Raw genomic sequence first — 27268 nt, forward strand, 5'->3', positions numbered from 1 at the left:
AACAAATTACCTCTCTTCTCTCTTTTATGGTGTTTATTTTCTATTTCCATTGAACAGTTGTATTTTATTTGTGTCTTTCACTGTAAATCACCTCCAATCTTTTTTTTGGGGGGGGGATGAAGTCTCGGTCTGTCCGCAGGCTGGAGTGCAGTGGCGTGATCTCAGCTCACTGCAACCTCCGCCTCCCAGGTTCAAGTGATTCTCCTGCCTCAGCCTCCCGAGTAGCTGGGACTACAGGCACGTGTCACCACGCCCGGCTAATTTTTGTATTTTTAGTAGAGATGGGGTTTCACCATGTTGGCCAGGATGGGCTGGATCTCCTGACCTCGTGATCCACCCACCTCGGACTCCTAAAGTGTTGGGATTACAGGCGTGAGCCACTGCGCCCGGCCCATCACCTCCAGGTTTTACTAAAAATTAAAGAGTTGGTCCTCTCAGGTGGAGCAGTTCCTCTGATGATAGAGGCACAGGTGGGGTGTCTGCAAGAACTTCAGTCCAGTGCTGGGCTCACCTGGCTTCTGCAGGAGATGGGGCCATTAGGAAAGTGTGAGCCAGAGGATACCATTTTTGCAGAAGCAGGAATTCCCAGGGAGGGAAAATGGTAAGGATGTGGGGGCTGGGAGGGAAAGCGGGTGACACAGCAGGTTAGAGGAGGGTTGAGAAGTATTGCAGCACACTGGGAAGAGCACAGTCTCTGCAGTCACACACCAGCTGTGGGACTTGGGCAAGTCCCTTTATCCCCTGAGCCTCAGTTTCCTCATTTGTCACACATAGATAATAACACATCCTTTGCAAATATGGTATGAGGATTAAGTGAAATAACAGGTGAAGCACCTGGCATATAGAGGACATAAAATAAAAAAGGAGCTGTTTCTATAATTGCATCTTGGAGCTGCAGAATAGCTTGAATATTTGAAGGTCAACTAAAGGGTCTTAGGAATGTTTCAGAAATGCAATGCAATGAAAACCCCTTCCTCCATACTCTAATAGCGGGTGAGAAGGTGACTCTTCCACGGGTGAGTATAAAAGCTGTGTCAACAGATGAAGTAGGGGAAGGCGGTTCTAAGGACATTCAAGGCGAAAGTTGCTGAGATGTACAGGCTTCCCGGGGCCTAGTGCATGAGCACAGGGAGGTAGAGGGTGAGGAGGAGCGGTCTGTGGGACTCTGCTTCCTGTCTGGGATGGGGCAGGCTTGCCGGGTGGGGGTTTCTCTTGCAGTGGCTTGGTGCAACAGTGATGTGAATAGGATTTCCCTGCCTCCCCCAACCCCCGACCCCCAACCCCTACCCCAGCGTTCAGTCCTCACTCCAGGCCCTCTGTTGCCTGGGGCCTCCACTGTGCTGGTCAGTCCCTGTTCAAGCCCCCAGGGTCAATTCTTGCCATTCATCACTCCCTTGATCCAGTCCACATAGCTGAGCACCTTGGTGTAGAAGTCATACCCTTCGCCACACCCTATGCCCCAGGACACAATGCCCGTGGCCACCCAGTGATGGGCATGATTGTCCCATACCACATAGACGCTGCCACTGTCCCCCTGGCAGACACTGTGCCTTTGCGTCTCATCCCCAACACAGAACATATGGTCAGAAAACACCTCGGGTCTCTGTCTCTTTTGGAGCCAGGCGTTGCAGGCCTCCCTGGGAGCTACAGGCAGCCTCGAGTACTTCAGCTCAGTAGTTAGCCAGCCCATCTCCATGCCAAACCCACTGACGTAGCCCAACAAGCCGCTGCGGTAGAGGGTCTCATTATCGGGCAGACAGACCGGGAGGACGTTGGGGCCCAGGGGGATGCTGTGCTGCAGCTCCAGGAGGGCGATGTCCCCGCTAAAGTCATGGGACTCATTCTGACGGTAGTCGGGGTGCACAATGACACGGTGGACAGGGTGGTTCCCCAGTTTCAGCATCTCATCTATGGCTGTGTGGCCCAAGAACACATTCACACTCTGGTTCTTCCTGAGAGAAACACTGTCCTTGGGGTAGATGGTGTGGGCAGCAGTGAGGATCCATCTGTCCCCCAGCAGGGCCCCGCCCCCACGGCCGTGGATACTGGTGAAGGCTTGCCAGGGGAAGTTGCCCAGCTTAGCTCTGGAAGAACCGAGGGTCGTCTGATTCTGGGCAATGGGGGTGACTGGCCGTCCGCAGACTGGGAGAGAGGAGGGGTAGGGGTGACAGTCAGCAGCTGCATCTAGACACACTGACTAAAGACCTGCTTCTCTGAAGTGCTGTGGTAGGGGACGCGGGAAGAGGCTCTGGGATCAGGACGTTTTTTTTTTTTTTTTTTTGATATCGAGTTTCGCTCTTGTTGCCCAGACTGGAGCGTACTTGCGCGATCTCGGCTCACTGCAACCTCCGCCTCCTGCGCTCAAGCAATTCTGCCTCAGCCTCCCGAGTAGCTGGGATTACAGGCACCGACCACTAAGCCCGGCTAATTTTTGTGTATTTTTTAGTAGAGACGGGGTTTCATCATGTGGGCCAGGCTGGTCTGAAACTCCTGACCTCAGTGTTCCACCCGCCTCTGCCTCCCAAAGTGCTGGGATTACAGGCGTGAGGCACCGCGCCTGGCCGGGATCAGGACTCTTATACTGATGCAGACCCACGGTGTAGACCATGTGGGCAGACAAGGGCAGGTAATCAATGCCAAGTGTACGGGGCACCCATCCTGCATGGGACTCAGGACAGTGGACTGAGGGTAGGGAGCACAGATGAGCACATGTTTGGGGTTGGTTCTGCAGAGCTCTCCTTCCTGCCTCCTCAGAGGCATTAAAGCCATTCGTTTGGACCATCCTGGGCCCCCATACTACAGGCAGAGTCTGTTTCAGTGCCTCCTGCCTCAGTTTTGTGTCACTTCCTCATTTGTAACATCTCCCACTACCACCTGCCCTCCAACCCATCCTCAAAGCACTGCGAGCGTTCAGGCTACCCTTAGAGTTTTCCGTGGATCAGATTGGGTTAAGAAGGCAATGCTTTCGGCCGGGCGCGGTGGCTCACGCCTGTAATCCCAGCACTTTGGGAGGCCGAGATGGGCGGATCACGAGGTCAGGAGATCGAGACCATCCTGGCTAACCCGGTGAAACCCCGTCTCTACTAAAAAATACAAAAAAAAAAATTAGCCGGCCGTGGTGGCGGGCGCCTGTAGTCCCAGCTACTCGGGAGGCTGAGGCAGGAGAATGGCATGAACCCGGGAGGCGGAGCTTGCAGTGAGCCGAGATCGCGCCACTGCACTCCAGCCTGGGCGACAGAGCGAGACTCTGTCTCAAAACAAACAAACAAAAAACAAAAGAAGGCAATGCTTTCATTCAAAAGTGTGGATCTCAAAAATGGTGGGCTTGAACCCTCATGTATTGCCGGTGAGATGTAACTTGGTGCTGCTGCTGTTGAAGACAGTTTGGTGGTTCCTCAAAAAGTTAAACAGAATTATTATACAATCCAGCAAGTCTACTGCTAGGTATATACCCAGGAGATTTAGAAACGTATGTTGACATAAAAACTTGTACACAAATGCTCATAGCAGCATCATTCATAATAGGCAAGAAATAGAGACAACCCAAATGTCCACCAGTTGAATGAATAAACAAAATGGTGTATCCATAGAAAGGAGTATTATTTAGCCATAAAAATGAAATACTGATGGATGCTATAACAGGAATGAACCTTGAAAACATTACGCTAACTGAAAGAAGCCAGACAGAAATGGCCACACATTATATGATTCCACTGATATAAAATCCATAAAGGCAAATCCATAGAGACAGAAGATTAGTGGTTGTCAGGGGAGAGTTGGAGGTACTGGGCTGTTTTGGGGAAGGTAATGGAAATGTTCTGGAATTAGTGGTAATGGTTTCACAACATTGCGAACACACTAAACATTACTGGATTGTACTGTTGAAAGTGGTTAAGGCTGGGCGCAGTGGCCCAAGCCTGTAATCCCAGCACTTTGGGAGGCTGAGGGGGGTCGATCACCTGAGGTCAGGAGTTCAAGACCAGCCTGACCAACGTGGTGAAACCCTGTCTCTACTAAAAATACAAAATAAAATAAAATAAAATAAAATAAAAAAATGAGCTGGGCATAGTGGCAGGTGCCTGTAATCCCAGCTACTCAGGAGGCTGAGGCAGGAGAATCGCTTGAACCCAGGAGATGGAGGTTGCAGTGAACCAAGATTGTGCCGTTGCACTTCAGTCTGGGCGACAAGAGAGAAACTCCATCCCCCCACCCCCCCCCCCCCAAAAAAAAAGTGAGCCACTGCACCCAGCCATGAATTTTATCTCAATAATTTTTTTTAAAATGGTTGACTGTCTGGCACTGTGTGGCATCTAGGTAGGGAGATATTTTAGGAATAGAGAGCCTGTTGGTATATCCTTAAAATGTATGGCACAAAAAGAGGGTTTTCTGTTACTTCAGCTTGTTGGTCTCTCTTCCTCCTTTTCTAGTCCATCTCATGAACGTCCTTCATGCTTTTCCTCAGATATATCTTGACCCCTGAAGAATGAGGAACAAGCTCCCTGCCTGTTCTTTTCTGGGCCTTCTTGATTGCCCTCTTCTTCCTCACCTTCTGCTTCTTATCTTCCTTTCTATTCTAAGGCTTTCCTTTAACCCCTGTGTCCTGTAGGTCCCAGTTGCAGCTGAGGCTTGTTGGGGGAATGGTGCTAGCAGGTGGCTACTCACCAGGCATACACTGAAGAACCTCCTCCCCATCCTGTCTGTCTTTCCAGGTCCCTGGGGTTGCGCAGGTGAGTGCCCCTGTGGCATAAATGAGGAGAGGCAAAGAAATAGGCTCAGAGTTGAAGCTGTTGGTTAACGAAGCAGGTGCTCAGAGGGTGTCAGGCATTTGGGTGGGAATGAGGTGGATGGAAGCCACCCCTCGGCAGGTGGGGACTCACCTGCTGCCGCGGCCTGATAATAGGGCTCCTGGCAGTGGTTCTGGACCTTGGCGGGGTTGTCTCCAGGTGCGTTGATGGCCTCAGAGCCCCTGCTGGCCTCGCTGATGGGCTGACTATAGTTCACAGCTATAGGAAAACAGCACCTAGCACAGACTTGCCAACTGGCAACCCAGGGGCTGATTCTGGCCCATGGCTATACTTGGTTTGACTTGCACAGTGTTTTATTTTTTATTTTTAGTTTTTTAAAAACATTTGAGTTCGTTTTCACTGATCAGATTGACAACACTCAAAGAGTTTGAAGATAACTGTGACAAGCAGGGTGGGGGGAACAGGCACTTCCATATATGTTTGGTAGGTATGTAAATTAGCAAAACCGTTTTGGAGAAAAGTTTAGCAATATCAACATTTAAAATGCAAATATTTTTTAACCTACTCCATTTCTAAAAATTTAGTCTAAAGATATTCTCACACATGTGCTCAAAGATGTAAATGCAAGGATATGCACAGTAGCACTATGTGTGGCAGCAAAGTATCTATCAGGAGGGCTGATGAAATACATTATGACACATCAATCAAGGAGATTTTATGTGGTCATTAAAAATAACGAGTTCGCCAGGTGCGGTGGCTCACGGCTGTAATCCTAGCACTTTGGGAGCCTGAGGCAGGCAGATCACCTGAGGTCAGGAGTTTGAGACCAGCCTGGCCAACAAGGTGAAACCATTATTAAAAATGCAAAAATTAGCTGGGTGTGGTGGCATACCTATAATCCCAGCTACTCAGGAGGCTGAGGCAGGAGAATCGCTTGAACCCAGGAGGCAGAGGTTGCAATGAGAAGAGACTGTGCCACTGCACTCCAGCCTGGGCGATAGAGCGAGACTCTGTCTCAAAAAACAATAAATAAAATAAAAAATAAAAAATAAATGAGTTAGTGCTGTCCATATGGAATGGGATGATCTTTAAGATATATTATTCAGTAGAAAAATGCCACGTTTAGAACACTTGCAATATAGACACACACAATTTATCCTCTTCCTAGGAAGAATATCCAAGAAATGGAGAACACAGTTGTTTCTGGGGAGGGCAGCCAGGAGTTAAGAGCCAGAGATCAGAGGAAGACTTACTTTTTAGCATACTTAAAAAAATGATATTTTATCATGTGCACCCTTCCTTCCTTTCCTTCCTTTCCTTCCTTCCTTCCTTCCCTCCCTCCCTCCCTCCTTCTTTCCCTCCCTCCTTCCTTTCCTTCCTTCCTTCCCTCCCTCCTTCCTTCTTTCCTTCCTTCCCTCCCTCCCTCCCTCCTTCCTTCTTTCCTTCCTTCCCTCCCTCCCTCCTTCCTTCCCTTCTTACTTTCCCTCTCTCCCTCCCTCCCTTCTTTCTTTCCCTCTTTCTCCTTTCTCGCTTTCTTCCCTCCCTTCCCTTCCCTCTCCCTTTTCCTCCTTCCTTCCTTCCTCTCTTCCTCTCTTTCTCTCTTCTAGTCTCTCCGTGTCTCCCAGGCTGGAGTACGGTGGCATGATTGTGGCTGACTGCAGCCTCAAACTCCCTGGCTCAAGCAATCCTCCCCCTCAGTCCCTGAGTAGCTGGTACTACAGGTGTGCACCACCATGCCTGGCTAATTTTTAATTTTTTTTGTGGAAACGGGGTCTCACTATGTTGCCCAGGCTGGTCTCCAACTACTGGCCTCAAGCAATCTTCCAGCCTTGGCCTTCCAAAGTGCTGGGATTACAGGCATGAACCACTGCCTCCAGCCAGTATTTATCTTTCAAAAACAAATCTGAGTCATCATTTGAAAATTTATAATTTTACTTAAAAATCTGGATTTTTGGCATCTCTTTAAAAATGAGATGATCTGCAAACACTGGGCCTGTAAATCTGCATGGAAACAACCGCTGGGGGCTGAGCAACGGCTGTCTCTTAATAGGGTTGCTTGCCAGCAGGGGCAGGGCTGGGGTCCAGCCCAGGTGTCCCTGAGTCCCCAGCCTCAGCTGTCACTCAAGCTTCCACTTAAGGCTTGAAGATACCAGGGTCATGGCTGGGAACAGAGGCTCCCTCCCTGCACCCCCAGGACGGACACTCACCCACGGTTTGGTAGAGGGCCAGGAAGCCCTTGTGGAGGTGGGCAGTCTTGTTCTCCGAGGAAGGCTGTGTGCGGAAGATCAGCCGCAAACTCCTCCCTGAGGATACAAACTCCCTCTGACCAGGGGGCCTGCCCAGAGGGGAGCCTTGCTGACCACAGAACTGGCTTGGATCCGACCCGCCGGCTGAGATCTGAAAGCGGGAGGAGGAGTGAGGCTGCAGATAGGTGTGGGGTGAATCCGCGCTGCTGGCGTCACAGGGGCACATCCTCGGTGTGACTCCTGCCCCATCTAGACGGGCCGTGCCCCTCTGGGGCTCAGAAGGCACCTCACAGAGGCTTCCTCAACTAGCTTCTGGTTCCATTATTGACGCCTGAGTTTCTTCCAGACATAACCACATACTACCATGTTTCTTTAGCCTACCATAATTATTTCATATAACCCACTATATTTTCCTTCTTTTAAGAACTTCCTTGGGAACACCAGGGTTCCCATAGGAGTCACTGGATTATGCATTCTAAGAAGGCAAGGACTACTTCTGTCTTTTTCTCCACTGAGTTCCTGGTGCTCAGCGTGGTACCTACAGCACCACAGCGTTGACTCAATGAACATGGGCATAAGCCCCTCCCATCCAGCTTCTCCTCCATCCCCAAAGCCCATCCCATCACCTTCCACTTCTCTGAGTAACTTTCTTTGGCCAACATCTGTGAGGCAGCAATACCCTCTGCAGAGACTGAGCCTCTGGGGTCCCTGCCTTTTCCTGCTTTCCTTCTTTTGGGGTGCCCCTCCTCTTATCCCATGCACTTTGTAAACGAAGCTCTCACAATGTATGAAAACCTAAGGACACAGGTGTCCACAGTCCAGCTGCACTGGATGGTGTTGCTTCATCGGGCAGGTTGTCTCTGTTTCAATGCCCTTTTGACTGTCTCGCCTCTGCTCAAATCCCTTCCTGTGGGTTCCTTAACTCAAGGAAGGGGCCATGCTTCCTGCTTCATCTCTGTTCCAGGCACACAGCTCACTGCTTAGCTCATTTTATTTCTGGTTTTCATACTGATCCATATATCCTAGGTTTTTGCTAGCTCTCCATTCCCTCATTCTCCACAAGTCCCAAATTCATTCAAGACTTCATCCAGACCATGTCATTATGATCAGAGTAACTGGGTAAAATTTGCGATGAAGAAAATTTCTCAATCGCCCCAAATACCTGGCTCAGACAAATCCCAATACTGGTCTTTTGCTTAGAATATCAGCAAATGTAACTCCTGGCATTTAAGAGGCCTGCTTTTTGGGGAAGAAGCAATTTGATGTAGGAAATGGTGCTCAACTGCTCTACTTGGTTGTAAAACCCTCCAGCTTTCTTTTTGCCCTTTTCCCTGAATTGTTAGCGAAATACAATTGCTTAGGATTCTAACTAGGAAAGTAGAGTGGACACAGGACTGAGTCCTAAGACCCTTAAATTCTAGACTTTGCTACTAATTCCATGTGTGAAATGGGGAGTTTCTGAAGCACCCAAGATCTCAGTTTCCTCTCCTATATAATGGTCTGTGTGGCCTCTTCCAGCATGTTCTATGGCATCTTCCAGAGTCCACACTAAGAGCAGTGGTGAGGATGGATACTCAATACCTGCTCCTTCAAAATTCATTATGTTGTGTGTCCTGCACACACATAAGCTTGCATTTTATTCACTGTCTCACTTATTCCTTTAACACATTTACTGATTGTGTACTATGTGTAAGATACTGTGCTAGGTGCTAGGGACACAGATATGACAAAGGCACAGTTCTGCTCCCGAGGAGCAGTGGCTGAGGACGCTGACAAGTAAAAAAATAAACTAGATTATAGTGTGCTGAATTCTGCATTTGAGGGGGGTGTGTGTGTGACTTATTCTGGGAGGAATCCTTTTTCTGAACTTGAAGTTTCTCAATGACAAGAAAAAAGGCCAGGATTAAAAATCTCCATGATTTAAGAGGAACGGGACTTATGGTAGGTGCTCAACAGACATAGGCTGAATTGAACAAAGTATCATCCTGACTGGTTAAGTCTGAAGCAATAAATGCATGCATGTATTTCCTCTCCCATCTCAACCCCAGTCGTATGACAGCAAAGGGATAAAATGGTACACATAACCAAGGACAAAAAAGGGAGAGAGGATGACAGCAGATGACAGGTGTCAACACACTTTGGAAGATGGAGTGGAGATGCAAGTGATAACTTGAGTTTGCAATGATGGGAGCCAACATAAAGCAAGCAGGTTCTCATCACAGAACCAGGGGAAGTTTTAAAAATTGGGGGAATCAAGATAGGGATGAGGGAAGGGCTGGCACGGGGATGGCAGACCAGAAGCCTGTGAGGGAGGCTGCAGAATCCTAGAATCTCTGTGCACCCAGGCAACTCCCTCTGGCCCACCCTGGCAGAAGGCATGAGCTTAACAAGAAACCCTGGACTTGAGGCCCCGCGGCACACTTGATAGAGGGGGCGAAGGCCAGTGCAGCAGGTCCATGAATAACATCGTCGTTTCATTATGACGTTGACGAGAAAAAATATTGCCCCGTGTCCGGGGCCACTGTCTGGGTGAAGTCTGCACATTCTTCCCATGTCTTCAGTGGTTTTCTCCAGGTCCTCTGGTTTCCTCCCACATCCCAAGCTGTGCCTGTTAGGCGACCTGGCATGTCTCCACGGTCCCAGTGTGAGTGAGTATGAGTGTGTCAGTGCGTCCTGAAACAGGATGGTGTCCTGTCCAGCACTGGTTCCTGCCTTGCATCCTGAACTGCTGCAACAGGCTGTGGCCACCCGTGACCCCAAACTGGAATAATTGGGTAAATAATCTTACTCGTTTTTATTAACCTTTCTTACATGTAGGCATAGTTCACATGTATTTCAATATTTAATATTAGAAGTGTTTGGGGTCTTTATTTAGAGGTTTGCTGATGTTTCTGTGATCAGTAATTGCTGTAGAAACTTGACTCTTGTCTATATCAATTAGCTCTATGGCCAAACTGGTTTCATTCTATGTTATTTCTCTTAAAGTCATACTTTCCAAGAACCTATGGATGATTTTAAGTGAGGACTCACTGTACCAAAAACAGAAGGATTAAGTGAAAGTCTATCTGCCAAACAGTGAGCTGCATCTCCCTCCACCAGGCCCTTTTCTCAGCTTGTTGACCAGAATGCTGGGGTCCCTGAGCTGGAATCTGCAGGAGTCCTCTCAGGGGAAACTGGCTGCCCCCAAATAAAATGCTTTTACATCCTGACAGTTGGGAGGCCCCCAGTGGCACATTTAGGTCACCTTGTTGATAACCCTATTTTCAAACCTATCATTTGACAAATTTTAGCTATCCACACAGAACTTCCAATCAGTATTTTAGTGCTCCACTCTTTTTTTTTTTTCCTTGAGACAGAGACTCACTCTGCACCCAACAGGCTGTAGTGCAGTGGCCTGATCTCGGCTTACTACAACCTCCACCTCCCAGGTTCAAGCGATTCTTATGCCTCAGCCTCCCAAGTAGCTGGGATTACAGGCGTACACCACCATGCCTGCCTAATTTTTGTATTTTTAGTAGAGACGGGGTTTCACCATGTTGGCCAGGCTGGTCTCAAACTCCTGGCCTCAGGTGATCTGCCTGCCTCGGCCTCCCAAAGTGCTGGGATTACAGATGTGAGCCACCACGCCCGGCCTTAAATATGAATGGACAGCCAAGTATTATCAGATATCGTAGGAAAGTCTCTAACACAAAAAAAGCAGAGACCAAAACAGACAAACGGTAAAAAAGAACTTGGATGAAATAGACCCACTGTAGAGAACAGAAGAAACATCTAAAAATAATCCCAAAGGAGGGAAAGGAGTTGATACTGCATCAATGAAACAAGAACAATACTCTATAAAAAGGCACATTTAGAAAATTGGAATGAATCCTTAGAAATGAAATAATATGTCAGTGGAAAGAAACCATTAACTAAAAGGTTGGGATTTAAAGATGAGAAAATTTCCCAGAAGGTAGAACAAAAGAGATGGTAAATAGAACAAAACAGATAACAAAGCTAGAGAATCAATCTAGAACATACAACAGCTGAATTATAGGAGAAAGAGAAACTAAGGAAATGAGATATCTGGAAATTATTTAAAAAATAGCACAAGAACATTCCTAGAATTGAAGGACTAGATTAAAAGAGGCTCTAGATTAAAAGAAATCTGCACAATGAGTAAAAAACCACGTGTATCAAGAGACATCATAATGAAAGTCCAGAATACTGGTAATAAGGAAAATATTCCAAAAGTTCTAGAGAGAGAAAACAAAGGATTAGGAATGATAAGAGCATCAAACTTCTTAACAAGGTCTAGACCTAGAAGGCAATATCATCAAAATTCTGGAAGAAAAATGTTTCCAATCTAGAATGCTATACCCAGATCAACTATCCATCCACTGTGAGGGTAGAACTGAGACATTTAGACATATATAAGATCTTCTAAAATTCATTCTAAAATATCCTTTCTAAGGAAGCCACTGGTGAAGGTGCTCCTCCAAAATGGGAGAGTAAACCAAAAAAGAGAAAGGTATGGGATTCAGGTTCAGCACAGGTAAAGGAAATCCCCAGAAAGAGGGAGAAGAGAACTCCCAGAATGTGTGACGGCTTAGAGAGCAAAGAACTCAGGCTGTGAAAATAAATCGAGAGATCTTCAGGAGGGATGTCACCAATTAAAAGGAGGACCGATAGACTGAAATTCATGCTTGAGTATTTCAGAAGAAGATTTACACTCCTGGTTAAGAGTCTGGTGAGATTAGTTACAGAGACAACTAAGCAAACTAAAAAGCAAAACAAAAACAAACACCCCCCACCAAAAAACAAAACAAAACAAAACAAAAAAACTCCATGTAACTATTGACTCCTAGGAAACCCAAAAGTTGGAGAAGAAAAGAAATATAATTATTTTATGCTATGTGCTCAGATGTGAATATTTTACAGTCATAATAATGTAAATAATGAATAAAGATTTAAAAATGATAATATAGGTAAACTGGCAGAATGAGGAGGGGAAATGTGGGTGGTGAAGACTGAAGACAGATAAAGCTAGTCCTTATCTTCTATACTGTAGTTGAGCATTAATAGAAAATACGTAAAAATGAAAGACAAATAAGCATGTTATTTATACATGTGATGTTAAAGACCAGATGAAACAGCTACATGAATTGGCAAATGACTGCTCCTGAGGAGCAGCACTCAGGGGCGGGGAGGAACAGCTTGGAGACTGCTGTTATTCATAAACCTTTTTTAAAAACTTTTTTTTTTTTTGGAGACAGGGTCTCACTCTGTCACCCAGGCTGGAGTACGGTGTCATGATCAGAGCTCACTGCAGCCTCTACCTTCCAGGCTCAAGTGATCCTCTCACTTCAGCGTCCCTTGTAGCTGGGACCACAGGTGTGTGCCACCACACTTGGCTAATTTTTAAATTTTTTTGTAGAGATGGGGTCTTGCTATGTTGCCCAGGCTGGTCTCAAATTCCTGGGCTCAAGTGCTTCTTTCGCCTCAGCCTCCCAAAGTGCTGGGACTACAGACATGAGCTACTGCGCCCAGCCTTAGAAAACTTTAATTAAAAAACAAAAAGTCTTACAACTATTATGTATCCATAATAATTAAAAAATTTAAAATTAAAAAATAAAGTTCAAAAATTTATGTCATTTTGATATAAATAAAATTTAAATCAAAAGATAATGTGCTCTTTTTATTTTTATTTATTATTTACTTATTTTTGAGATGGGGGTCTTGCCATGTTGCTTAGGCTGGCCTTGAACCCTGGGCTCCAGCCCTCTGATCCTCCAGCCTCAGTCTCCTGACTATACTGCTGGGACTGCAAGCTTGCATCACTCCATCAAGTACTGTTTTTAAAATGTCCTTATTCTGAATAAGGCTTTGGCGTTAGAAGTTTTGTAATAGCTCTTCCAAGGTAAGTGTGAACGGTGACTTAATCTTTTGTTATTATTTGTGTCCAGCTTCCTCACCTGATAGAGCAGGCACTCAACAAATACATGATGACATATTTTTAACAACCAATATGTGCGTCCCTGCCCCTGGCTCCATAGATTTGCAAGATTTGTGTGTCCATTCGTAAGTCTTCCAAACGCAGGGCCTGCTTGCTGCCCTCTTTGCTCTGTGGGGCCCAGATGGCAGCCCCGGAGGCGCTGGTGGGAGGCTGTGTCCTGGGGTCCACCACTGCTCCCCGGTAAGCCAAGCCCGACTGCCCCTACATGGAAAATTCATCCCTCCTCCAGATGGGGGATTCAGGGCACCGCCACTTCCCACAACCCCGGGAATCTCCCTGGCCACAGTCCTGGCGGGACCCCCCCATCCCCAGCTCACTGTGACAGAGTCCCCTGCACAGTCCTGGGACGGCTCCAGGTCGAAGTCCTGAAAGACGAGCCTCACAGCAAAGCCCTCTGGAGCCTTGATGTCCGTGCTGCTCTCTTGGCCTTTGCCATACGGCTCTGGGTACCCGGGGGATGTCAGCTGCTGGGGTAGCTCTTGGGCCAAGAGGACGGAGCCCCGGGTTGGGCAAGCCTGGAGGACTCCCCAGAGGAGCAGCCACCACCTGTGAGTTGGGGGGAGGGCAAGGTGGGGCCGCGCAGCTATGGCCGGAAGCCTGTGGGTGTGGGAGGAGCGGGGGAGCCGCGCTAGGACTCAGAGGCCTCGCGAGGCAGGGCTAGAAGCTGTGGCCTCACCCTTGAGGCCCGGGCACTTCCCGTCTCCTCCCTTGCTCCCCTTCCTCACCCCAATCCCTACAGCCTCCCGCGCAGCCTGAGCTCTAGGATTGTGGGTTTTCCATCCTCCGAAGACATCACCTTTGCTCATCTCCCAGGAGAGTCTCATCCAAAGGAGGGGGGTGCTTTCTGCTTCAGCAGATCCCATCCCACCCTGGGATCCGAGGGAGCAATGGTGGGGCGAGTGAGGGTCTGCCGTAAATATCCCCCGACCACCCTCTGGGAAGGTGCTAGAGGCCACAGGCAAATTTCAGTCTCCCCATGGAATATCTGCTGTGCTGCTGCTGCTGCTGCTGCTGGTGCTGGTGTGTGTATGTAGGGGAGGTGTGTGTGTGTGTGTGTGTGTGTGTGTGTGTGTGGTGTGTGTGTATGTGGGGGATGTGTGTGTGGGGGGGGGTAGGGTGGGGGGAGGGAGGGTTTGCGGCCACACACCCTTTCTCTTCCCCTCCCGTCCTCTTCCCTCCTCCTCTGCCGGGGCCACACTCACATTGCGCCTGGACAGCCTTTGGAGTGAGGGCTTCTCCAGAGATATTTCCCCCACACTCTGGGTCCAGGCATCTGGAACTGGACATCTGGGACCTGCGAGAGAACTGGCCCAGGATAGGGAACAAAAGGTGAAGGCCGGTGGGGGAGGAGGAAGTTCCTGGAAATGTTAAGCAACTCCACAGTCCCCTTCTCCAATTCTCCGGGCTGAGCGCCACCTGCCGTCTGACTCAGGAACAGCGGGCCCGCCGCAGCTTAGGGGAAAAACGTCCAAAAACCTCGCTGGCCCTCAGAGGTCAGGGTGGCAGGGCACTGACTCGACCCTTTTGTACTATTTGACATTAATTTTTGCCATGTGTGTAGGATGGCTCCTTGTGAGTTATGGCTGCTGCCTTCAATCAGCCATGTCTCTTCCTCCCCGACCTTTCCGTTCACGACATACCCTGGGAGCCTCCCTCTTGTAGAATTGAAGTTTGTGATCCTTGAACTTGAGCTTTCTCTTCCTTTCCCTCCTCACCAAGCAGGGGTGGGGGACATGCGCTTAGGTGGTCTTTTGAATCCTATTCACAACCTCTGGAGGCTGCTTGTCCAGCATGGTCAGGGCTGGGGTTGAGCCCAGGTGTCCCTCAGTCCCTAGTCCCAGTCATCACTCAAGCCGTCACTCAAGCTTCTTTAGGCAGATACTAGAGCCCCTGCCTGCTCTCACCGCTCCCCGAGGAAGGACACTCACCCACAGCTTGGTAGGAGGCCAGAAGGCTCTTATGGAGATGGGTGGTCCTGTCCTCAGAGAAGGCAGGTGTGTGGAAGGCCTTACGTTGCATGCACACACAAATGCATGTGCGCGCGCACACACACCTCTCAGAGAAGAATCTATTGCTTCCCCCATTTTGCATATAGTAATATGGAGGCAAGTTACAGACCCAAACAGGGTGTGCTCTACATCTTTGGTTTTTCTAGGCTAGAGAGATTTAGGAGAGCCACAGTCTATGGCTACAAGGAGATGATAAGAGAGTGATGGCCAGGACAGATGCAATGTCTCAGGTACAGTCTTGAGATCAAGGCTACCTGTCTGCCACACCCCAACCCCAAACACAACTGGGGATGATCTCCCATACCCATCTTCGAGGAGTGGGCCTCTCTGACTAGGACTTCTTTCCTCCCCTGAGACCATTGAAACCTGCTCTCTCGTAGAACTCTTAGGGTCACCTGGAGCACCTTGGGAGCCAGAGATGCAGCCAAAGAGTGAACAATGGTACCAATCCCAAGACCCATGTGTTAAGAAGAAACCAGCCAAGACTCAGATCAGGATTGGGGAGTCCACCCCTCGTTTCCCTTCAGAGCATTATTTCCTTGTTTGCTAAGTGGGGCAGGAACTGGAAAACCCAGGCTAGCCCATCTGAGAAGACTTTCCTGGAGATGAGCTGGAGGAGGGAGGAGTAAGGCCTTGGAAGGAAACTCCAGGACAGGTAGGGTGACCGACTGTTCTGATTTGCATGGGACCGACGGGTTTCCCAGGACATGAGGCTTTCAGTTTTAAAATGAGAGAATTTCTGGGCAAGCCAGGACTGGTGGTCACCCTAAATGGATAGGGGTTAAAGTGCTGGAGTGAGGCTGGGTGAGAAAGAGCACAGGGAGCCAAGAGGGTGGGGAGGCAGTGATGCACCGGCAGCCCCAGGTGACTGGGCAGTCCAGGGTCTGGATGTGGTCCCTGTTTGGGGTAATCCAGCACTCTGAATATGAGGGCCCACCTTGGTCTCACCTAGGTGGTGTGTGTGGCTGCAGCATGAGTTAGGGTCAAGGGCAAGGGGAGGAATGGCTGGTGATGTGAGACTGGAGAAGGAGCTGATGGCTCTGTGCATAGCTGGTCACTGCAGGCCCCTGTGGGCTAGGGCTGAGCTGTGCCCCGCTGTGTTTTCAGCACCACCTCCCCTACACTGGGACCTCGTCTCTAACGGGCAGAGTGGTCAATGAAAAAAAGGGCATGCCTTGGCACATCATGGTCAAACTGCTAAAAGCCAAAGACAAAGAGAAAATCTTTTCTTTTTTTTAATCCCATCCTAAAGAATAGACAGAACAATATTTTCAATGTCACTCTTTTCTCATCAAACCAATATAGACCAGAAGACAGTGGAATATCTCTAAAATGCTGAAGGAAAAAAAAAGTCAACTCAGAATTGTTTTTCCAGTGAAAGTATTCTTCCAGAATGAAGATGAAATAAAGCTATTTTCAGATAAAAGAAAACAGAGATTCTTGTCGCCAGCAGACCTCCACTATGAGAAGCGCTAAAGAAAGTTCTTTAGGACGGGCACGATAGCTCACGCCTATAATCCCAGCATTTTGGGAGGCCAAGGTGGGAGGATTGCTTGAGCTCGGAAGATGGAGGCTGCAGTGAGCCATGATGGTGCCACTGCACTCCAGCTTGGATGACAGAGTGAGACGCTGTCTCAAATTGGAAGAGCAGAGCTGCAGACAGGAATAAGAAGAACGGTAAATTTGAAGGTAAATATAAAATACGATTTTCTTTTTAATGTCTTTAAAATATGTAAAACTGTTCCAGGCAAAAATTATAACATTGTATTGTGAGGTTTATAACATATGTAGCTGTAATATATATGAAGACTGTAGTATAAAGCAGGGGTCCCCAACCCCTGAGCCGTGGACCAGTATTGGAGGTGAGTGGTGGTGAGCAAGCAAAGCTTCATTTGTATTTGTAGCTGCTTCCCATCACTCACATTACCATCTGAACTTCGTCTTCTGTCAGCAGCAGCAGCAGCAGCATTAGATTCTCATAGGGGCACGAACCCTATTGTGAACTATGCATGGAGGGATCTAGGCTGTGTGCTCCTTATGAGAATCTAATGCCTGGTGACCTGTCACTGTCTCCTATCACCCCTAGATGGGACCGTCTAGTTGCAAGAAAACAAGCTCAGGGCTCCCACTGATTCTACATTACGGTGAGTTGTATAATTATTAATATTTCATTATATATTACAATAACAATAATAATAGAAAGAAAACATGCAATGAATGTAATGTGCTTGAACTATCCTGAAACCATCTCCCTCTGGCCCCATCCCTCGTTTGTGGAAAAACCGTTTTCCATGAAGCCAGTCCCTTGTGCCAAAAAGGGTGGGGACTGCTGGTATAGAGGACAAGGGGGTGGACTCATGGTTACAAGTTTCCTTCATTTCACATGAAGTGGTACAATAGGAACTGAGAAAACTGGAGTTTAGGATGCAGACTAATTCCCAGAGCAGCGGGTCTCCACCCTGTGGTGTGGGAAGACCCACAGGCCCTAAGATCCTTTCACGGGGTCTGTGAGGTAACAAAATGACTTTCATAAAAATACTCAGATGTTCGTTGCTTTTTTCCCTCTCATTCTCTCATGGTACATGGTGGATTTACAGAGGCTACGTGATGTGCAATGATTCATCCGTGGCAGCGAGCGGGATGCGTGCTTGTGTATCTTTGTGATTTAAAATGTTCTCAATTTTGATTTCTAGTACAGTGACTATTAATAGATATACCCTACATAAGCCAAAGCTCTCTGGAGTTCTCAATAATTTTTTAAGGGTATAAAGTTTGAGAATAGTTGCCCTAGGGTGACTACTAGTAGAAAAAAGCAAAGAAGTATAGCTGAAAGGCCGACGTAGGAATGAAAATGGATGTCTGAATTTGGGGGGACTTTTTTCTAATAGGGTAACCTATTAGAAATCATCCTGGTCTGTCTAGGAATGAGGGTTTCCTAGGACATGAGGTTTTCAACACTAAAACCAGTTAAGTTCCCCGACACGCCAGGACAGTTGGTCACCTTATTGCTAACACCTCAATCATTTACTTCAGTTCCCTTTCCCTTACCCAAGCGTCCCTAAAGAGCATAGGCCACCTCAGCTCTATGTTAAGGCCCCCAAGTGCAGGTAAGGGAGCTGGGATTCTTGGCATGCTAAGTAAAGGTAGCAAGCTACCAAATTGTAAGGATACCATGTTTACAAATATAGAAAGCACCCGTGAGAAAAATCTAAAATAACTGCTTCCTATTAGAGTATGGGGTTGTGGATGATTTAAACCATGTTGCTCTGTTTAGTAAAACTTCTGTAATATTATTTAATAACTTTGATAGTTACAAAATAAATGTATCTGAAATTATAATTGTGACCAGATGGTCCTTTCTGAGCCAGACAGGAGTAGAGAATGAGGGGATGGATCCTTTAATCGGCATCTTTAATCCACATGATTAATGAAGAAGTTTTTGTCCTTGCATATAAACTTAGGCCAGGCATGGGTCTTTCCAATCTTAACTGGGCAAACAAGGTTGGGGTGCTCCAGTGACTTTATTTTTGGTTTTATTTTTGAAAATCGTGTTGGTGCTGCCCCCTTCTGTCCTGAAAGGGGAAGGGCAGGACAACAGAAAGCGCCTTGGGGCTTCCTGGCCAGGGAGTTTCTCCGCAGCCTTCATGAGCCCCCAGCATTTAGAGAGGAGCTTGCCCTCTCCTGGAATCCAAACAGCCACAGGAGAGCCCAGGCAGAGGAGTCTGGGGCAGCACGAGCCATTCCTGTCCACAGCTTCCCTGTCTTATCTCTAGATACCTTGCCCTGGGCTGGGACACGTGGGGGCTTTTGTGCCCAGTGCCAGGTGAGGAGGGAGATACAGGAGCGAGGTGAAGAGCAGCAGGGGTGATGAGGCGGCTGAGTCAGCCAGACTGGGACCCTTTGCTTCTGTCTGGCATGGCCAGTGGAGATGTGGACAGCCCAGGGCAGAGGGGTGACCCTGATGGGTCACACTCCTCCACCCCCAAGTTATCTCAGGCTTTCATGTTAGGGCCTTGACTTCCATGCCTTATGGACACCTAGGCAGTGGCTAGCTCAACCCCAACGGAGTGTCAGCCACTAGGTTTAGCCCTTAAGCCCATCCTCCCTACTCTGCCAGTATCTAAAATCTCAATCAATCGTGCCCCTTCCCAGGTTAAAAGTTTTCAATGACTGTGCCTCCTGATCCATGAGATGAAGCCCCAGCCACTTGTTTGTCTCGTCAGGTTCTTCCTTCATAATCAGGCTCTGCATGACTTTCTGGCTTCGCTCTCCACCGCTGCCGCCTCGCATGTGTGTTCCAGGCGCGGTCATGATGCTATGGCTTCACAAACACGCCTTGCGTTTGCATGTGTGACTCCCCGACCAATGCCGTGTTCTTCAGTCATCAGCATAACATGCTGCTTAAAGGAGGGGGCTTGTGTGCCACACTCACCAGGTTTAAACCCAGGCTCTACCATTTAAAAGTTTGGTGACCAAGGCCAGCTTACATAATTTCTCTGTGCCTCTTAACATCCTCATCTGAAGAACAAGGATGAGGACAACGGTACCCACACCAGAAGGTTGGTGTGAGGGTTAAATGAGTTAATAACCAGAATTGCTTAGGGCAGTGCCTGTCATCTGGCAAACAATAAATATCATTACTTGCTTAGGAAGCAGAATAGAATAGCAAAATGGTTAGATCAGTGGTACTCAACAAGGAGCAGTTTTGCTCCCCAGGGGATATTTGATGATATCTAGAGATTTCTTTTTTTCCATTACTGGCATTTAGTGGATACAGGCCAGTGATGCTGGTAAGCATCCTAGTGCACAAGGCAGCAGGTCCCACAACAAAATGTTACCTGGTCCTGAATGTCAATAGGGGCGAGGTGGAGAAACTGAGGGTTGGGTGGTCAGGCTCCAATCTGTTTGGGTTCAAATCCCATCTCTGTCTTTTATTTCATGTATAACCTTTGGCAAATTACTTAAAATTCTCTGTTCCTTAGTTTTCTTATCTGTAGAATGGGGACAATAACCTGTGCTTGGGTTCCTGAGAAGAGTCAGCGTTCGGCATGTAGTACTCATGCCCTGGATGCCGGCCATTTTTACTCACCTCTCTCCCCATGTCCTCTCCTCTGGGAAGCCCTCTTTGACTCAGAGAAAATGACTTTCCCTGTGCTCATGGACTCTTGATGCATGATAACCTCCTGCCCGTGTGTCTGTCTTTCCCACAGGGCTGTGGGTTCCTTGAGGGAGGAATTTTGTCCTGCAGGCTGTGGCAGCCCTAGGACTCAGCACATCTAGGTGTCCACCTGCGTCTGTGGGTGAGTTCTTGGGATGGGGCAGAGTGGGGAGTATGCACCAGGTTTTGGAGTTTTCAAGGTGTGCAGGGAGGAAGAGAAGCGGGTGGTAGACAGGTGCATCTGGGAGATGGGGTTGGGTAGAGTTTGAGGGTCTGAACACGGCCCTGCCCCATTTACTATTCTCTAGTGAGAAGCCTGATCATTGCCATGTGACCGCCTCCTCACTGTTGGTACCTGGTTGTAGAGAGCAGCTCTGTGAGTAGAAGGAGAAGGATCCTGCCCTGGAGAGGGCCTGGCTGGTCCTCACCTGGGGCCTATCATTTAGTAACAGGGCTTCTGGAAGTGGTAGCAGATCTGGGCCTGGTGGGCATTCTGCTTCTCCTGGGTGGCAGCAGAAGTCCCTAGGTGGCAGGCTGGGGACTGCCCAAAGGTTCTGACTCAGGAAGAGCACAGTGGAACAGAAAGCCCTTGTACCACCTTCGCTGCTGTATTCGTCCATTCTCACACTGCTATACAGAACTACCTGAGACTGGGGAATTCATGAAGAGAAGAAGTTTAATTGACTCACAGTTCTGCGGGCTTAACAGGAAGCATGACTGGGAGGCCTCAGGAAGCTTATAATCATGGCAGAAGGCGAAGGGGAAGCAAGGACCTTCTTCACATGGCAGCAGGAGAAAGAGAAGAAGGGAGAAGTCTACACACTTTTAAACAACCAGATCGCATGAGAATTCCATCGGGAGACAGCACTAGGGGGATGGCACTAAACCATTAAAACTGCCCCCATGATCCAATCACCTCTCACCAGGTCCCTCCTCCAACACGTGGGGATTACAATGCCACATGAGATTTGGTTGGGGACATAGAGCCAAATCCTATCAGCTGGTATCCTCCTTTTTCCAGGCTTTAGATATGGCAAAACCTGATGGCTTCTGCACAAAGCCTCCTCTCATCTGCATCTCTCCATCTCCCTCACCCTCTTTTCAGCAAAGAACCCTCTGGCTCTAGTTTCACTGTGGTGGTCCTGGGAGAGGTAGAGAAGACCCAGAGGCTCCTTACCCTGGGAGGTCAAACTGACCATCCAGGTTTGGCTCTTCCCTGCTGGTGTGTCTAGAACACCATCTTCCCCTTATTACTGTGGACTTCAGGGCTCTGCTGCTCTGTCCTCCACAGAACTTGTCAATCAGCTTCCTACCAGCTAAGATCTGGTGCTGTCTGATATATCCTCCCTGTGGCTGGTCACTCATGCTGTCTAATGGCGTGAGGTGCATTGAGTTGTATTCTGATGTCTTTGTCCTTTTGAAGCCACAGAGTAAGGTCACACAACTTTGAAAGGAGCAGGGTACCATCTGAAGATGCTGGACATTCCTTTTAACAATTACCTAGGGGAGAGGCAGTCCTCAGACAGGACTCAGGTGGGTGGGCCTCAAAGAGGAAGGGAAAGGGGGCAGCTGCCTGCCTCTGAACTTCACTCTCTAGACTCGTGGAAGGGTCTAGCTTAGAGCTAGGATGGGAGGGCTGTGAGCACTGAGGATGGAGTCATGCCTTTTTGTGACTGGACACATTTTTACTGCCCGAAGTCATCTACTGCCCCCACCCCCCAACCCCATTCTTCTGCCCACTTAGCGAATATTGAGGTTATGGTCAGGAGGGCGTCATTTGCAATGAAATTCAAGGTTGAGACTATGTTGCAGTTATCTGTCTGCTTGTAAAAAGTCACTCCCACATTTTGTTTAAAACAGCAAGTATGTACTATTTCACACAGTTTCTGTGGGTCAGGAATCCAGAAGCGGCTGAGATGGGTAGTTTAGGATCAGGGTCTCTCACAAGGCTTTGGTCCAGGTGCAGGCTGCAGTCCTCCAGAGGCGGGACTGGGGCTGGAGGTCTGCTTCCAGATGGTCACTCACATGGATGTGGGCAGGCGGCCTCAGTTCCCTGCCACATGGCCCTCCTCATAGGACGCTTGAGTGTCCTCGCGGCATAGCAGCTGGCTTTCCCCAGAGTGACCCAAGGTGGAAAGAACAAGGCAGAGGTGACGGTGTCTTTTATAAGCCAGCCTTGGAAGTGACGTAGCATCATTTCTGCCTTATTCCATTGGTCACACAGACAACCCGATGTGGAAGGAGACATCACAAGGATAGGAATACTGGGAAGCAGGTATTGTTGGTGGCTGTCTCGGATGCTGGTTCTCATAGAAGTAGATGTATTATTTTAGTACAATAAGTGCAGATGATCAGCTAGCAGGATGTTATTTTTGCTGGATATGGTTGTATTTCAGGTGCATTTACCCAAATCCAGAGTATCTTTGGGGGCTCTGACCCTCTCCTCCTCCACCTTGAGATCTGTAGCGGCCTCTCGTTCATCCCACCAAGAGCAGGACTGGACAGATGAAAGCATGGCTTACAGGAGGCCAACACAATAGGAGATAGGGCTTTGGGAAGACAGCATAGGTTTCAAAAGAACCAACAAGCTGTTGAAAAGGAGAGCAGATGAGCAGGGAAGACAAGTCCCAGATAGAATGCCCTTTGCAACCTAGGGGAAGCTGACCACAGTGTGTATCCTGACACTCGAAGACAAGGTCTCCATCAGCAGATTGCCCAACAGAACAAGTTCAGAGCCCAGAGATCCCAGTTCCAGATCTCAGATCTCCCACACCCTGTGGGCTCTGTGTGGACTTTCGTCCTGAAACAAAGTCCTTTAGTAAAGGACTCTTTAAATTCACTCCATCTGTGCTTTGCTTGCCAATAGCAGGGTGCGTCTGTTACATACTGGACTATCCCTTCCTTCAATATGTTCATGGCTGAGGCTGCATTTCTGCCTCAGATAATCAGGGTGAATATAACTCTCTGTTCTGTTTCCCTTTTGTTTCCTCCAAGACTTTAATAAACCCTCATTCAAGAGGCCCACCTTGTCCCACCCGTGCTTCTCAGAAAAGAAGGAGTGGTGGGGAGACAGGCTGGGGTGGGGGCTTTGCCACCTGGCTGCCCCTTCCCCTGTGGGTTCTTGCTCCAATGAGGACCCAGCAGGATAAGCTTTAGTTGCATTAAGGGTGACAATAGTTTCCTTACAGCTGGGTCAAGGATATGAGCGAGCCTCTTCCGAAAACAGCCGGGAAGGGAGAGGAATCCAAGAGGAGGAGCAGGTGGGAAAGACAAGACAGAAGGTGGATCGGGACCAGGCCTGGGAGGGAGCACAGGCACACAGAAGTGAAAGAATTCGCCTAAGGTTACACGACTCCTCGAGCGGTGCCTTTAGCTCTGCATTGTGCCACTTGCCTGGGTCAAGGAAGATGCCACCGCTGTTGTTCTGTGTACAGAGAGGGAAAGGAAGATGCTGGCTCTCAGCAGTTGTATAGAACAGAGGATGGAGAGGCCACACGACAATAGGCACACGCACCGTACACTGAAGAAGTGCATGCAAGACAGAATCGTGTGGGATATGCACACCTGCGTGGAGGAAAAACTGTTCCATTCACATTGAGGTAGACCCTCCATCTATGACTCATCTGTAGGGCAGGGGTGTGGGCACATACTGAGGCATGAATGGAGGGGAAGCTGGAGCTCTGCTGGTGTAGAAAGGCGATGGGATATGCTCGCCTCAGCAGCACATATACTCAAATTGGAAGGATGCAGAAAAGATGAGCATGGCCCCTGTGCAAGGATGATATGCAAATTCATGAAGTGTTTTTAAAAATCGTTTTAGAAGAAGAAGAAGAGGAGGAGGAGGAGGAGGAAGAAGAAAGATGGTGAGATATCCTGCAGGAGACCAGCCAGGAGGGTGGAGGCCTCTCAAGAAGAGGGAAGCATGAGGAAGCTCCAGGGCAGGGGGAGGGCGCTGGTTCCTGTATTCAGCTGTCATAGGGAGGAGGGGAGCAGCTGGGAGGGTTAAGGGAGAGTGGCAGTACCTGCAGCTGGTGACTGGGGGAGTCCAGGTCTGGGATGTGGCCTCTGCTGCTGCTGCCTGGCACCTTGAATGAGATAGCTTCAGTACGTACTGTGGGGGATGGGGGGGTCCCAAGGGCTGGGGGGTCGGGGTGGATGGAGCTGATGACTGTGCAGCCATCACTGCAGTAGCACTGGGCTGGGCAGCTGTCCCTGCGTCATCCCTTTTCTCCTGCATTGAAGCCTTCTCTCCATGGGTGGGAAGGCTAGAGTGGCTGTGGCAGCAGGGGCTCTGGAGGGCAATGCTGTCCCGGGGAGCCCAGGCACCCTTCTCTGGGGATGGGGGGTGGGGTGCAATGAGAGACTCTGGATATGGATCCCTTGGGGAGGCAACTCCCCTTCATCCTTGTCACCCCCAGATGGTTTACCTGCCTGGACAGCAAGGTGATGGCTACACTAGCCCCCATTCTCTGGTATGTGTCACTTACACTTTGGTGTAAATATGTCACTGTGTAACCTCAAGGGTAGTGGCACTTGATGCCTTGTCCTTAGCTGAAGAACACAAGGCTTTGCTTCTAGTTAAGAGAATTTCAATCATCAGGTGAAGAGGCAGGGAATAGTGCAAGTAATGATAGCCAGCATCTGTCAGGGCGCACTCCACTCCAGGTCCTCTGCTGAGTGTGCATGCAATCTTCACAAAATTCCCAGCAGGAAGGAAATACTCTTGGTGTTGCCTTGTGGGCTGGCCAATGTGGCTCATCTGCTGAAGGCTGGCGATTTGTATATACTCCTGCAGCTAATAATAGGGGGCATTTCATGCCTGGCCACTATGCAGCACTGCTTCCCAATTTTGGGTGGCATTTTACGTTCCTCTAGAGCCTCTGAGGCAAGTGATTTGTCCATGAACCCAATGGCCTGGCTATGCTGGTGACCTTCTGCTTGGGCACTGCCCACGGGGAACAAGAACAGAGGCTCTGAGAGCTGCCTCCTCTCCCTGGTGGCCAGAGTAAAGTGAGGGCAGAGGGAAGGCAGCTTGGGAAAGGGTGGGGTAGGGGGAGGCAGGAGGCTCACCCCCAGCTAGATGGTGGGTCAAGAAGCCCTTGAGAAAGATGGAGGTCCTTCTTGTTTTTGCTGGAAAGGTGAGTGTGGAAGGTCAGCTACGTTTTATACCCCCAGTACCTAAGTGGCCTCTAGTAGGGGTGCATATTCAGCATGGAGCACAGGTTCCCACAGAGCAATGCCATCCTGTTGGCTGAGGTCTGGGGAGAGGGGGCAGGCCTGGAGAGTGCCGATTCTGGCCCCTGGGCAGGCAGGGTTCTCTGGGTACTCCTTGCACCCTGGCCTCAGAGGCCTTGACTACCACTTGTTTCTTTCTTTCTGTCCTCCATGCAAACTCAGGTCAGTTATATCACAGTCCTTCACAGGGCGCCTGGATTTGCCCACCAGATCTCCTCACCTCTTGCCCTTCACCTCCTGCTGTACCTACAAGGTCTCCCCGATTCTCATCTGCCCATAATCATGGACACAGCCCCAGGATGTGCAGGGTGAGTCCCCAGGGACCCTGACAGCATGGGTACTCTTATGACTGAGGGCGTTACACCAGGGAGAGGGAGCCGGGGAGACTTCCCAGAGAGCTGGTTGGGGGTTATGAAAGTGGCCTCACGGCTGATGCGGTGGCTCACACCTGTAATCCCAGCACTTTGGGAGGCTGAGGCGGGCAGATTGCTTGAGGTCAGGAGTTCGAGATCAGCCTGGCGAACATGGTGAAACCCAGTCTTTACTAAAAATACAAAAAAATTACGTGGGCCTGGTGGCACGTGCCTGTAGTCCTGGCTACTCAGGAGGCTGAGGCACGAGAATCACTTGAACCTGGGAGGCGGAGGCTGCAGTGAGCCGAGATTGCACCACTGCACTCCAGCCTGGGCGGCAGAGCAAGATTCTGTCTCAAAAAAGAAAAAAAAGAAAAAAGAAAAAGGAAAAGAAAAAGTGGTCCCAGGCCAGGTGGGAGCAGCAGGCTCTAGGGGAGGAAGTGCATCCTGTGGAAGAGCAGGGAGCCGCTGGAGGGGTGGGGAGGGAAGGGGCAGCTCCCACCCTCATCTCCATTGTCCGCACGCTGGGGATACCAGGCCTCTTACTTGGGGTACTTAAGGCTAGACCAGATGGGGTTCCTGCATCTTAGGGAGTGACATTAGGGTGGGGGAAAGGTACCAAAATGGCCATGCCTCTGCTGTCTCTTGGGATCTTGAGATCTGTGGTGGCCTCTAGGAGTTCTCTGCTGCCAATAAGTGGTCCAACCATGTTACAGGATTGGACCCGGGATGGCCTTTGTGCTTTAGAGCTGAGGCACTTCCTGCTTCTACCTGAGCTCCTTTTCAACATACAGGCCTGGGCACCTAGGCGTCAGGGTCATGTGGGAGGTGGTGGCCGAGGGGAGAGGTGGGCAGCGGGGAGGGGTACACGGCTAGACCTTGTTGCTCTGCCTCCTCTTGGGACCCCCCAGTGGGATGGAGCCCAAGTCCTTGGGCAGCACATGGTCCTCTGCTTCACAGGTCACACACCTGTACCCGTCCTCCCCATCCACTTCTGCTCAGTTTATTTTGGGGACAGGGCTCTGAATTGACCTTTGGTCTTTGCAGACTCTCAGGGACCATCTGGAGTTCCAGCTGGAATCTGGGCCTGGTGGAGTGGGAGTGGGGCAGGGGCCTGCATTGGGCTGACTTAGAGAGCACAGTTATTCCATCCATATGGAAATAAACATTTTGGATTCCTGATCATATCCCTGGAGTTTAAGACTCTGGCCAACCAAGTCAACTCCACAACTTTGTGTGTCCCTGGGAGGGTCTGGTGTGGGACCCACCTGTCTGTGGCCCTCGTCCCCTCCCCTGCCCTTTCTCCACTCACATCTTGGTCCCTCTGGTGATTATCTCTTCCCTCTGAGGACAGATGGAACCTGATTTGAATGAGGGGTAATGGTCTTGTGAGGACCAGGACATGGATTGGGTGTGTGTTTATGTGTGTGTGTGTGTGTATGTGTGTGTGTGTGGTGGGAATGGAATATCAGAGAAGGTGGTGGAGGAGGGAGGATTGAATTTGGAGAATCCCTGGCTTCTAGTGTC

At 49.2% G+C, this 27268-nt stretch overlaps 1 protein-coding gene, 1 long non-coding RNA gene and 1 other non-coding gene across 7 annotated transcripts; 2 read left to right on the plus strand and 1 right to left on the minus strand.

The window, feature by feature from the left end:
- Positions 1–18: 18 nt before the first annotated feature.
- Positions 19–14405, minus strand: C1RL (complement C1r subcomponent like). 2 transcript variants are annotated; one of them, XM_001163902.8, is made up of 6 exons: positions 14189–14405; positions 13304–13532; positions 6953–7142; positions 4878–5003; positions 4663–4737; positions 19–2142 (listed from the first exon to the last, which is right to left on the minus strand). In XM_001163902.8, the coding sequence occupies exons 1-6, from the start codon at positions 14257–14259 to the stop codon at positions 1370–1372; spliced, it is 1464 nt and encodes a 487-aa protein (XP_001163902.2). In that variant the 5' UTR covers positions 14260–14405; the 3' UTR covers positions 19–1369. The 2 variants fall into 2 exon arrangements, with proteins under 2 accessions (XP_001163902.2, XP_009423011.1); XM_009424736.3 differs by having other exon boundaries at positions 4663–4784.
- On the plus strand, positions 13624–26098 carry LOC104001442 (uncharacterized). 4 transcript variants are annotated; one of them, XR_010147960.1, is made up of 7 exons: positions 13624–14006; positions 15376–15650; positions 16301–16684; positions 17082–17139; positions 20206–20295; positions 20462–20529; positions 25551–26098. It is a non-coding gene; the product is annotated as an uncharacterized LOC104001442 (long non-coding RNA). The 4 variants fall into 4 exon arrangements; XR_010147959.1 differs by lacking the exon at positions 20462–20529 and having other exon boundaries at positions 13641–14006; XR_010147957.1 differs by lacking the exons at positions 13624–14006; positions 20462–20529 and adding an exon at positions 14186–14315.
- On the plus strand, positions 23860–23966 carry LOC112205082 (U6 spliceosomal RNA). The gene has a single exon (XR_002938946.2). It is a non-coding gene; the product is annotated as a U6 spliceosomal RNA (small nuclear RNA).
- Positions 26099–27268: the final 1170 nt, after the last annotated feature.

The sequence above is a fragment of the Pan troglodytes genome, chromosome 10 (genome assembly GCF_028858775.2).
Source record: "Pan troglodytes isolate AG18354 chromosome 10, NHGRI_mPanTro3-v2.0_pri, whole genome shotgun sequence".
NCBI classification, from domain to species: Eukaryota; Metazoa; Chordata; class Mammalia; order Primates; family Hominidae; genus Pan; species Pan troglodytes.